Consider the following 12,494-nt stretch of genomic DNA (forward strand, 5'->3'; position numbering starts at 1 on the left):
TTTGGTACATCAAGACCCAAAAGCTTGTCTGATACTTGATCATATGTGAATTCTTTTGCTGGTAAAATAGAATTCTTTGAAAAAGTAAAGTATACAAAGGTCTGCTTATAGACCCATATCCTGCTATGAGATCCTGAGAACTATTTTATACTACAGCTGTTCTTCCTTTTAGGTTATGTCAAAAGCCAGTTTTTCTAGTCAAATATATGTGAATCTTCTGCCAAGATTTAGTTTGAAAGGTGCTTCGGGATTATCTCACTTGCTGACTGAATCAAGTCCAAGATTTCCTCTATTCCAACCTAATCCATCTACATTTAGATCTTTATTATACGAGTTTGTTGTAAGAGAATGTTATGATGAGTTGATCTTGACATTATATATGAATCAGATGATCAATTCAAATTTCATACATCAAATTGAGCAAGCTCAATAATAATAATGAGAGAGAGAGAGAGAGAGATCAGAAGCTTGTGGTTTCAGAAAAGGATGCAACTTGGGATAAGGAGTTTGCCCCCACAAACCGACTCCAAACTAGACCAAGTCATTACCAACTAACAACTTGAATGCCACCAGATTTTTAATGTCTTACAAAGGCAAGCTAACCATTAAAATACGAAACATTGCAACACCACTGTCCGTGTCAAGGAAGCCTCCATTCTAGAAGACAAATGGATGAGAAAAGAAAGAGGAAAATAAAAAAAGAAAGACACCTTTAAAGAAGCACTTTTGTCACGCCTTTCGCCTATCAGAAGATTCAGAACAATCCTATGTCTTGTTTAATGTTAATTCTTTGCATGCTTTGCATTAATTCCTCATCGCTTTCGGCCTACAACTTTTTGTTATATATTGCTTCACTGTTAAACAGAACTAAAAATTCTTATTTATTTAGATATTTGAAGTAGTTCTCTTGCAGTGAATGCTCTGAATAAATGACTATTGTGTCTATCTATTATGAGATATAGTTTTATGCTAATTGCTAGGAATGAATAGCTTGAGACTCACAGTTCATTGGTGAAGTGTACTGAATCATTTGGTCTGCCTCAAACCAACTTGACAAGTTAAATTATTTTACTGACACTCAGATAACACTAAGAAAGGTTCTTTTTAAAAGTATGATATACAAATTGGAGTTGGGCTTCAAACTACCTCATAGAATTTCTGGGAGTCTAACTAACTCGCCAGCCAATAATATTTTAGAATTGGAGCAATTGGGTTAAGAGGGCCAATTGGGGTTCAGTGCCAATACTAATTTAGGGGCATTCCACCTACCTAAGCTTAGGGTACTTGTAGTGGGTGGTAGTGGTCCTCCTAGGGATCACATTTTAATTTTCTCCCCCCCTTAAAAAGTAACAAGTAATGAGCTTTAATTTGTCTTGTGTTCATGAATCATGGATCTATCTTGTTCTCTTAAAATCCAAGTAATGGAACTAAGCTTGTAACAGTGGTCCTCTTTCACTTCTTAAGTAGCTTTCTGATTGGATAAATTAGAGAGAGTAAGCCTATCAGATCATACACAACTCAAAAGGGAGATTAGGCGAAATCAATGAGCTTCACATAGGGATAGGGTGCTCTTTACTATTAGAAAAATTATCTTTATCTTTACTTTATTTTCCAGTTTGCTCTTGGAAGTGCTACCTAGTCCTGTTTTGCTGCATGAGAACAGTATTGAACTCTTCAGCATTGGCTCACTGAGATAGATAGAGATGCTTGGAAGCAAATGATTGGTTGTATTATTCAAGATTCCAGTGGGCCCTCTCATGTGGCAATGCTGAATAATTGCCAAGTGGCTGTGTGCGTGCGTGTGTGTGTGTGTGGTCCAATTTTACCTAGCTGGTTCCAGAATCTAACTTCCATTCTAAGTACAAAAGTCTTGCAACACAATATAACGGCGGTAAAGGGAGAAGGGGGGGTGGTGGTGGTGGTGGTAGTGGCTTGAGGACTTCTCCTTCTTCAACCGTCCAAATCCTCTCTCTCTCTCTCCCTCTCTCCCCATGCGCACTTGATGGCTGGCTTTTAAGTTTTAACCCTCATCTCTCTCTTTCTCTCTCTCTCTCTCTCTCCTTCCTATCCACATTACAATCATTTATTTATATCCTTCCATTCCCTTAGCTCTTAGCTATATATAAGCCTTTGTTCTCCTCTATATATCAACATACTATTATTACTATTATTATTCCTACATCTCCAAGCTCATTATTGCCTGGTAAGTGTTGTGTCTCTTCTCAGTTCTATCTATCTTTTCTTCTCTATGATCAAGTTATTATCACAACTACTTGTAGTTCCATTGATCTCATTTAATAAGAGGTAAGCGAGGAGAGTAATATGCTACTGACCATTAATTGTTTGTGCCTAAAGCCTTTACATGGGTGTAGGGTGGTGGATGTGAAAGCACCCTAACCCTGAAGTGCACTCAAAGAAACACAAACCATGCTTCAACCTCTCAAGTCAATTTATTCGTCTACTTTATAATTGTATAGCTAGATATTGTAGATTTAAGCTTCTTTTTATGCACACTTGCATATATACATTATGTCCACTCTGGTCCCCCTTTGCCTTTTTTTTTTGTTGCATGAGTGGATCGTACAATCTTTTTTAGATATGAAAAATGTGCTGTGAGTCTAAAGGATTGTATGTCCCACTTCATCCTTGCATTGCTATCTATGTTTAAAGTGCTTATTGCTTTCAGGAGCATCAGCAATGGAGATGGAGTCGTGTGTTCCACCAGGCTTCAGATTCCACCCAACAGAAGAAGAGCTTGTAGGCTATTACCTCGCAAGAAAGATCGCCCGCGAAAAGATTGATATAGAGGTCATTAAAGAAATCGATCTCTATCGAATTGAGCCATGGGATCTCCAAGGTGTGTGTGTGTGTGTGTGTGATCTTAGAAAAGTAACTCACTGCTTCATCTATAATCCTCAGTTCAAGTATATAAAGCTGATAATTTTTTGGTGCTTCAATAGAGAGATGCAAATATGGTCACGACGAGCAGACGGAGTGGTACTTCTTCAGCTTCAAAGACAGGAAATATCCGAGCGGAACGAGGACTAATAGAGCCACCGTCGCCGGATTCTGGAAGGCGACGGGAAGGGACAAGATGGTCCTCTCCAAGACCAGAGTTATAGGAATGAGAAAGACACTAGTGTTCTATAAAGGCCGTGCTCCGAATGGGAGGAAGACAGACTGGATCATGCATGAATATCGCCTTCAACCAAGTGAACATGGGCCAGCACATCAGGCAAGCTCAAACTCCTCTAAATTGTTGCAAATTACTTACTATCAACACTTGAGATGATGAACTCATTCTATATGTTCTCACATAGAAATGCAATGGATTGCGTGCTTCTGATTAACTTGATATGATACTAACTTTGTTACATGGGCAATTCAATTTCAGGAAGAAGGATGGGTTGTATGTCGAGCATTCCGGAAGCCGAGTTCAAATCAAAGGCCAATCTATCACAACTTCAATTCTACTAATTACTACGATAGCGTACCTATGCGGCTAGGAACTGATACAGTGCTGGACAGCTTCACTAGGCCTTCTCATTTCATGGATAACTATCCAAATGAACACTTCCACAGACAATTTACAGGTTGTGGTGAAGAATTTGAATCAAAGCAGATCCTCGCCAATCAAGTCTTTAATATCCCGCAGCTCGACAGTCCAAGCTTATCAAATAGTGTATCCAATAAGGAGTTCTTTGAAGGTACTATTCAACGCGACGAGGAGCATGGTGCGCCGAAAACTGATCCCCAGGGACAACAAATCATTGATTGGAAAGTGTTGGACAGGCTGCTCTCCTCGCAGTTCAATGAATCAGCTTCTTCTGATGCGCCAATTCTTACTGTCAGTGGCGACGCAGATGCTAAAAACCAAGATGATCAGTTCCTAGCATTGTTTGGTAGTTCATAGACATGGTGCTCAACAATTCAAAGTACTAAATTACTAAGAAGATATGGTGACAAGTTAGGAGCCATATGTCTGTAACATCTGTATTTCTTCAATTACTATGAAATTAGTGGAGAGAAAGCTAATCTTGAATTGTATGGAAACTTCTGTTTCAGTATGTGAATTCATAGTTTCTCCTCAGTTGGACATTCATTGTGTTAGAACCCACTTTATTCACACAAATTGTATTAGTACCATGAATGTTTTTCCATCTTTTTTTCTTTCTGAACAAATATAAGGTGGTGATTACCTTTATTCAAGTATTTATGTATAAATAGTTCCTTCTGATTCTTAATTACCTACTGTATTAGTCTTTGAAATTTGAATATAGTAGATCTCTTATTCAATAGTAAGTAACCTTTTGCTTATTCAAATATCACCTTACCTATTATATTAGTCCTTAACCTTCACAGCAATCTTATTTTCAGTGTTAAACACATCGATCTACAAGCTATGTTCTTCCAGCATATAGTAGGTTATACCACTTTATCCTTCGTTAGCAATATTCCTTATTTCTAAGTTAGTAAACTCTCGCTTTCGTTTCTCCATCCAAATTTTGGTTCATGATTTTATATATATGAACTTATAAATTCAGTATTGGACAATTAATCCTCTTTTCACAAGTCAAGATTCTAACATTATCTTCTGTTTATCAAACTCATGAAATATTGTTGTATTTCAACACAACCAGACATTACCAACATTCTTCTATAGTTTGAAGCAAGGTAATGTTATACTACTAAAGCAGCTAAATTACTTTGCACAAGATATACTGACGAGAATTGAAGACAAGGAATTTATACATGGTAGTCCTAATCAATCTGCAGTTGCTCGAAATGCATAAAGCTGTAATCCTTTTCCATACTGTGCTATTGGAGTAAAGATTGAGTCACCCTTTTAGGTGTACGTATTAACCCATCTACAAGCAAGGAGCTTGTCATTCTCTTAGGACTACTTTTTGGGGATACACAGGGCTGCCCTACTGTTCTAAACTACAAGAAGCAATCAAAATCACCTAGATTGTGACAGTCCAAGATCTTGGCCTAACAAGATAATATAGAGATAGTTCTTGGGTTATTTTCATCATCATTGCTCAGGAAACTTTCAACTTTCCGATGAACCAATCACAAATCAGAATGCATGCTCTACACTTTACCATGTCAGTCCGACCTCATGATCATAGTCCTTATCATTTGGAGGTGTGGCACCCATGATAGATAGGTTCTCTGATGATGCTGACGAGCTTCAACCAAGTTACATGCATTAGTAATGGCTTGGAATTATAGTTCTTTCAAGGGAAAATGATGAGATTCTTTACATCCACTAATCTTGGTGGCGAGATCGGAGGCGGCCTGGACGGCGGTGGGTGAGCAAAGATAATGGCAGGGAAGTGGAAGATATGCAGCCTCCATTATCCAAATGATATGGTTTTCATGTATGAAGAAGATTCTATTGTGAGATTTAATTAAGTTATTGGTGCAATAGATACCATAGGATGTGAGATTTAGTCTTCTGTTTCATGTTTACACTAGGTTCATTTCAAGGCAAGAATCTAAGGGCCGAGCCACATCCAAGAGTGCCTATACCTATTGATATGAAGGAACTACTGCCAGAGCTGAAGGTGAGCATCTTTGCATTCATTTATGCTGTGTTGCAGCTTACTGTCGTGGTTTTATTTTAACTTAAATATCATGAAATGACGTAGTAGTATGCTAACAAATGGGGAACGCCATGCGAGTGTCCACACTCCAAGAAAGAGAAGTGACGACAAAATATGCACAACTTTATCCAATTATGCTGTAAATAAATTCATAATATTCAAGTATATGTGTTAAAATATAGGACTCACACAGAGGACAAAGCTGCCTTTACACCAACTGAGATGTTTAAACAAAGATGGCAGTGCAATATAGCATCTCATGGATCTTCCCAGCATGTAACACTTTATTAGAAGGTCTGAATTGGATTCATATAAATAAAACAAGTCGCATACATCACGATACAGCCCAGAGGGCAGTCATAACCACACGTTATCTGCTGATTGTTTTCAGCTGTATTATTAAAGCTATATAAACAAGCACACACACGCACACCCACACAACATATATTAACACAAAGATAAGAAGTTTCAGAAAGTTCCCATGCCGTGTGCTGTGGTAGAACCATGAAGCTGGTAGGTCCTGCTGGGAACAACCTGAAGAACATCTGGTTGCGCTGCATGAAAAAAAGTCCAAGATAGCAAGATTAGAGACTTCAAAGTTTAAAAAGAAAATGAAAAACAAGTTCCCAAAAATTATCAAACTACAACAACAAAAGCAGCAGCAATAGTACAGCTAATAACCCAACTGACAGGTGAACCAGAATCTGTTTGGCATAAAGCCAAAAGCAGACCCAGAAATCACAACTAGATGAGAGTTAGTCACCAATTGATATCGACAACCACCTTGCAGATAGAAGAGTGCCTGAAAAGCACCAAGGTTGAAGACCAAGAATCCAACACACGGGAGTGGATCAAGTGACATGACAAGAAGATAAACCATTAAACCCAAAAGAGAGCAGAAGAAGAGGAAAGGGGAGGGGAAGATGTGTATAGGATGATTTAAAATTTAGATGGTAATATGATGATCTTCCCAAAGGAAGACAATCTATGCCTGCTCTACAGATACATCTAAAAAAAAATTATTCTCATAAAAGTTTTGGTTTTCCTCTGTTCTTCACAATAGTTGCAATGCCAATTGTGCAACAATAGTTATTTTCCTCTGTTCTTCACAATAGTTGCAATGCCAATTGTGCAACAATAGTTATTTTCCTCTGTTCTTCACAATAGTTGCAATGCCAATTGCGCAACAATAGTTTTTTCCATGCGGACAATAACAAGTTTGCAGAACCGACTTATAGTACATAATTCTGTTAATTTGTTTGTAGAGCATTCAAATTAAACATTAAAAACTTATAGCACATTTGAATACCCCAAGTATCATAGTTCTGACTTATAAATACGAGAACACGGGAGTTCCCAAACAAGAAGTGTCAAACCAGGATTTTCAGGTTCTTTACACCTGATCAGAGTTTTTTTTTTTAGGTCTTAGATGATCTAGAGTTAGCTATTAATAAACTTGGGGTCTCCAAGAGTCATCTATGAACTTCCTAAACATGGAGGCTTACCAAACCTAACCAACAAAATATTACTAATAGTAGTAATATTAGATGAAACTGTAATTGAATAGATGAAACAAAGAAGTTTTGACAACCCTAGACAGATTGTTTACCATCCAAGATAGAAGAGCTTTAAATAAAGCCCTTGATGCTTGATGGTCTGGAATTAGCTATTAATGAACATGGCTCTCCAAGAGTCATGTATGAACTTCTCAAACAAGGAGGATTCTCACACCGAACCAACAAAATAGTACTAAATAACTAATGATAGTAATAATAGATGAAACTGCAATGCACAGATGGAACAAAGAAAATTTGCAACCCTAGGCGTTGTCTACCATCCAAGATAGGAAAGAGTCAAGGATGAGAATTCCAAAATAAAATCCAAGTGCAAAATTATCTAAGACTGGTTAAAGAAAATGTAATTAAATCAGAAAAATTTCCTCCTTTTATCCCTATACCTAGCACCCGCAAGAATTAGCAAAACAAGAACATAAATCAACTAATTGACAGACAACAATTAGATTAAACCCAAAGCAACACCCAAAGTTCCAAACAAACCACACCAAGAGATCAAGAAAGGAGCAAGAACCGAACTCACCCTTCAGATCTTCGACCTGCTTCGGCGTGAGCTTTGCTGAGAATCCACTTGCCGCGTGCATGTAGTGGTAGATCACGGCGTCCTTCGCCGCCGCCTCACTACAAGAAATCCAAGAAAAAGAACCAAGATAGCACCTTTAGATCAAACCTTAAGAACCCAGCTCGCAGAATCAATGAAAAGGGTATAAATTGGTCAACGATCGCAACCTTCCGAGGACGGAGGCGAGGGTGCGGAGGTGGAAGGCCTCGGGATCCACGCCCTCGGGGCGGTTGAGGTAGACGATGTAGACGGAGCTTTCCGCCTCCGGCGACGCCTGGGGTTTCGTGGATGCTTCCGCCATTGCGATTGAGACGACGACGAAGACGACGAGGAGGAGCGTGGCGTTGGAATACTTTGGGTTTCTCATTTTTCAGTCGGTTTCTTACCTTCTTGACTACGTAAATAGCTTATAGGAGATGAGGATCTTGAAGTATCTGTATCCGATTACCCGGATCCGACACGGACCACCTATTGAATATTGATGCTTGGCTATGTTTTTTATTCACTATAATAATTCTTAGGGGATAGTTCTCCACTTTATATACTGAAGTTTGGTCGTTTAATTTCTAATAATAGGTCAGATAACAAAGCAAATTTTATTATAACTTCACAGATTCAAAAGAAAACTCACTACGCCATAGAATCACCAATACATAGAGCTAATCAGCTCTTTGGCTCGATTTGAATTTGTTTGGTTTTGATTCGGCTAAGCTCGATCTGAGCTTAGTTTGAGTCTTACCTGACCTAATCCCAAGATGAGTTAGGCCTTTGCTCCTTCGGCTCAGTCCGAAAGCTTGATCAGTCTACACACACTCATGGCCTGGCCTATAATATCGTCTATTCTTATAGTTTTTTAATCTAACATTGAATATTTAGTAAATTACACATCTCTATATAAACATTTTTCTATGAAAGCTAATTAAAAATATGCAGAGGCTCATTACGATGAGATATATAAATGTTTAAATCCGGCTCCAGTGATCACATCTACCAATGTAGAGTCAAGCTTGATTTTGTAAACTCGCAACTTTTATGGGCCAAGAGGAAGATTTGTTTTTAGGGCCATCACTCCTTTATCGTTCGTTTTCTTTTAGTACGAGAGCTTTCACTGTCATTTCTTACTACTTTCTCTATTAATAATTACTCAGTGTATTTCATCCAAATTAAGGGGCTTGTTCTATCTTTTTTTTCCCCTTGTAATTGAGGTATCAATTTATAATAAATCATTAATAATTTAATGAGAATTAGGTCCATGGAGTTTCTTTTGAAAAAAAAAGAAGAGGAAAAATACCAATGCTCATAACAAAAATTAGTACTCAATTCTTCACGATTATATTTGATGCCTTCACCAATTCCTCTGTTACACACCATAACAGGGGACATTAAAAAAACATACATTATTATTGGTGTGCTTCATCTTATTCTTCAACCATACCTCCCAAAGGAGGTATCAAATTATGATCAAATGAGTTTCCGACAGAGATCACACACACACACACACACACGACCAGTTATACCTCCAATCATTTGTTTAATGATTGCAGTTCATGCATGTACGTTCACCCAGCGGGGTCAGTCTTGTCCCTCTCTCTCTGTGTCCCCCTATACATTCTGTGTGACTCCACTGGGGATCTTGTTGTGCTGGGTCTCATCTGAGAACCATCCGTGCTTGGTGGAATCGTACTTCTCCCCGTCCCCCCACAAGGCGTAGGCTTCCTCGCCGTGGACGGCGTCGTCCCCGATGGTGAGCATCTCCTCGTCCATGCGGAGGGGGATGACGACGCGGATCACGAGGCAGATTATGGTGGTGGCGACGACGTTCCAGCCGATGATGAAGAGGGCGCCCACGATCTGCTTGAGGAACTGGACGCCGCCGGACCCGCGGTAGAAGGCGCCGCGGGAGTTGGTGACGGGGAGGAAGAGGGAGCAGAGGGTGGGCTCCGCGAAGAGGCCGGTGGTGGCCCCACCCAGGAAGCCAGCGACCGCGTGGGTATGGAAGACGCCGAGGGTGTCGTCCACCTTCTGGAGGAGGTGGCTGCGCTTGTGGACTACCATCATCGTGAACCAGGGGATGCTGCCGGACAGCACCCCCATCGCTATGGCAGCCCAACCCTGAACCAGACCTGAGACAATAGTTAAATATGGAAAAGGGTATTATTGTCATTCACATTATAAATCCCTTTTTCTTCTTTCTTTTTTGGTTATATTTAAATTATTATATCAAAAGCTTATTAACGAATAATTAAGAATAAGCTCATATTAAAAAATAAAAAAAAAAAGATTTTCTTCAACTCTACTACTTCTAGAAGGACAAAAATACAGTCAAACAAACATGTTTGGTCAAGCTTTTGAAAATTCCAGCGGCAACTTATTTCTTAAATAAGTTATAATTAGCGTATAGATGATGGAGAAAAGCTGGCGATAGATAATGCTTTTGACTATTTTGCAGATGAATCAAAGAGGACACAATTTGCAAACACAATAATTAAGTTCTTCCTGTGTGTGAAACTTAACTAAGAGAAGAAAAGTATATATTCAATGACAATAGTATATATTTATGATATTTATGGCTCGTTTGGTTTGTGCATTCAAATTTTTAAGACTAATTTTATATACATCTTTTAAATATAAATTAAATTAATCTATAATTTTACTCGTATTTATTACTTGATTGTAAAATATAATAATTATTTTTAATAAATTTATGTTTGATTACTGATTATAAATAAATATACTAATTGTACTGAATTTTTTGCCCAGAAAACCTATATGACACTTTATATTTGAACTTATCGTAAGTATCACTTAAGCACAAAATATAGATAAGTAAATATTTAATTATAAAATATAGCTTAAGAAATTCTAATTCACAAATAAATATTAATTAAATGGTATGGATATGGAAAGTGAATATCATCTGTAAGTCCTCCATTCAGCAATATGCACCAGAAATATACTGCCAGCTAGGGTATCAAAGATTCATATACGGAGAAGGATTCCAGTTAATGGGGTTAAAAATGGAAGGAAATTAGAGATGGGATGGACCCACCATGATACGACCACGAGGAATTTAACACTAGCCGCTTCCTTTGACTTCACGGCAAGACGGCTACTAGGAAAACTAATGGGAAAGGATCGTGTAGGATCTCACCATCTGTCGTCTAGGATAAAGTTTCAAGATTCACAGGAAAAGGGTTGGATTCTCGTCAAAAATTTCGTCTAGGATAAATCAATTTAATTTAATTTAATCGAAAAAAGAAGAAGAAGAAGAAGAAGATCGGAGGATACCTGCACCGGGGGTGATGCAAACGAGGCCGGTCATCATGCCTTGGACGGCGCCGATGACGGAGGGCTTCTTGAAGAAGATGACGTCGAGGCATGTCCAGACGAGGAGGCTGGTGGCGGCGCATATGTTGGTGTTGAGCACCGCCAGCGATGAGTCGATGTTAGCCGCGTAAGGATCGCCGCCGTTGAACCCGGCCCATCCCATCCACAGCAACCCGGCTCCCGTCAACATCAGCAACACATTGTTCGGCGGGAATCGCTCCCTATCCTTGGTCGACCTCGGCCCGACCTACACCGCAGCCATCATCCATCAGCATGCAGCTAGCATAAACAACAACGACGAGAACAATTACTATAGTAAAGATTTGGTTATACCCAATAGGCGGCGGTGAAGCCGCCGATTCCAGAGGAGAGGTGGATGACGTAGCCGCCGGAGTAGTCGATGACGCCCCACTGGAACAAGAACCCGCCGCCCCAGATGGAGAAGGCGCCGATGGTGTAGGAGAAGGTGAGCCAGAGCGGGACGAAGACCATCCACGCTTTAATATTCATCCGTCCGAGGAGCGAGCCGGCGAGGAGGATCAAAGTGATGGCGGCGAAGACGCACTGGAAGTAGACCATAGAAGCCATCGGATAATAAGGCTGGATCATCTCGGTCTCGACGGTGCCGTTGCTGTAGTGGTGGGTGGTGGCCGGGAGCTCGGCCTGTTTGATGAGGAACTTTTGGCCGAGGGCGGGCTTTGCCTTGCCCCAGAAGGGGAGGAGCTTGTCGCCGAAGGACATGTTGTAGGCCCAGATGACCCAGCAGAGCCACACGGCGGCGAAGGCGTACAGGGCCATGAACGCCGAGTTGACCGCCCATTTCTTCTTCACGATGCTCCCGTAGAGGATGATGAGCCCCGGCATGCTCTGCAGTCCGACCAGGGTGGCCGACACCATCTGCCATGCGTTGTCGCCTTTGTTCAGCCAGTCCGCCACCGCCGCCGACGTGTTGCCTTGGTAGGCAATCGGCAAGGCAGACATGGTGCGATCGGTGATGTCACACACAGAGAAAGAGAGAGAGAGGGAGAGAGAGAGAAAGAAGCTTTCTCTTTATTGCTACCACTACTCTTGGAGTCAAGAGCAGAGGAGAGAGAGAGAGAGAGAGAGACGAAGGTGATTTAGGGGTAGACGGGGGTTATTATAGGGATAGGGAGGGAAGTGGACAAAAGCTTCCTCGGAAGGATCTCTCGAATTTTCGCCGGGTTAATTATTTATTCCAAGGATCCAAATCAAATGCCCTCTAAATAGTGCCAAGATCCACATCGATGTAGCAAACGCACTAATTATTTGGCTCCATAATTGATAATAAATAAGAGGCTTTATTTTACATCTAGTAATTAATGTACGATAGTATTTATAATTTTCTCTTTTAAATAGAATACATAAAAAAAAAAGGTTCGAAAAAACCCATAAAAATGTTGT

At 40.0% G+C, this 12,494-nt stretch overlaps 3 protein-coding genes across 3 annotated transcripts; 1 reads left to right on the forward strand and 2 right to left on the reverse strand.

Moving 5' to 3' along the window:
* Positions 1 to 2,110: 2,110 nt before the first annotated feature.
* On the forward strand, positions 2,111 to 4,157 carry LOC140774369 (NAC domain-containing protein 30). Its single transcript, XM_073117338.1, has 4 exons — positions 2,111 to 2,203; positions 2,687 to 2,857; positions 2,961 to 3,235; positions 3,395 to 4,157. The coding sequence occupies exons 2-4, from the start codon at positions 2,698 to 2,700 to the stop codon at positions 3,911 to 3,913; spliced, it is 954 nt and encodes a 317-aa protein (XP_072973439.1). The 5' UTR covers positions 2,111 to 2,203; positions 2,687 to 2,697; the 3' UTR covers positions 3,914 to 4,157.
* A 1,735-nt stretch (positions 4,158 to 5,892) lies between these two features.
* LOC140773989 (subtilisin-like protease SBT3.9) lies at positions 5,893 to 8,124 on the reverse strand. Its single transcript, XM_073116797.1, has 3 exons — positions 7,913 to 8,124; positions 7,707 to 7,804; positions 5,893 to 6,163 (listed from the first exon to the last, which is right to left on the reverse strand). Exons 1-3 carry the CDS (start codon positions 8,110 to 8,112, stop codon positions 6,078 to 6,080), a joined length of 384 nt encoding a protein of 127 aa, XP_072972898.1. The 5' UTR covers positions 8,113 to 8,124; the 3' UTR covers positions 5,893 to 6,077.
* Positions 8,125 to 9,045: 921 nt separating this feature from the next.
* Positions 9,046 to 12,181, reverse strand: LOC140773695 (ammonium transporter 3 member 1-like). The gene is made up of 3 exons (XM_073116385.1): positions 11,406 to 12,181; positions 11,034 to 11,319; positions 9,046 to 9,868 (listed from the first exon to the last, which is right to left on the reverse strand). The coding sequence occupies exons 1-3, from the start codon at positions 12,051 to 12,053 to the stop codon at positions 9,348 to 9,350; spliced, it is 1,455 nt and encodes a 484-aa protein (XP_072972486.1). The 5' UTR covers positions 12,054 to 12,181; the 3' UTR covers positions 9,046 to 9,347.
* Positions 12,182 to 12,494: the final 313 nt, after the last annotated feature.

This window comes from Typha angustifolia, chromosome 13 (assembly GCF_048772165.1).
Source record: "Typha angustifolia cultivar Huaian chromosome 13, ASM4877216v1, whole genome shotgun sequence".
Taxonomy (NCBI): domain Eukaryota; kingdom Viridiplantae; phylum Streptophyta; class Magnoliopsida; order Poales; family Typhaceae; genus Typha; species Typha angustifolia.

Coding starts and splice junctions, on each gene's coding strand:
- LOC140774369 (XM_073117338.1), top strand. CDS start 2,698: ATGGAGATGGAGTCGTGTGTTCCACCAGGCTTCAGATTCCACCCAACA. Junction 2,858..2,960: donor TGAGCCATGGGATCTCCAAG/GTGTGTGTGTGT, acceptor GTGCTTCAATAG/AGAGATGCAAATATGGTCAC. Junction 3,236..3,394: donor AACATGGGCCAGCACATCAG/GCAAGCTCAAAC, acceptor ATTCAATTTCAG/GAAGAAGGATGGGTTGTATG.
- LOC140773989 (XM_073116797.1), bottom strand. CDS start 8,112: ATGAGAAACCCAAAGTATTCCAACGCCACGCTCCTCCTCGTCGTCTTC. Junction 7,805..7,912: donor CTCGCCTCCGTCCTCGGAAG/GTTGCGATCGTT, acceptor GATTTCTTGTAG/TGAGGCGGCGGCGAAGGACG. Junction 6,164..7,706: donor GCAGGTCGAAGATCTGAAGG/GTGAGTTCGGTT, acceptor TTTTTCATGCAG/CGCAACCAGATGTTCTTCAG.
- LOC140773695 (XM_073116385.1), bottom strand. CDS start 12,053: ATGTCTGCCTTGCCGATTGCCTACCAAGGCAACACGTCGGCGGCGGTG. Junction 11,320..11,405: donor GCTTCACCGCCGCCTATTGG/GTATAACCAAAT, acceptor GCTGCGGTGTAG/GTCGGGCCGAGGTCGACCAA. Junction 9,869..11,033: donor TTGCATCACCCCCGGTGCAG/GTATCCTCCGAT, acceptor CTATTGTCTCAG/GTCTGGTTCAGGGTTGGGCT.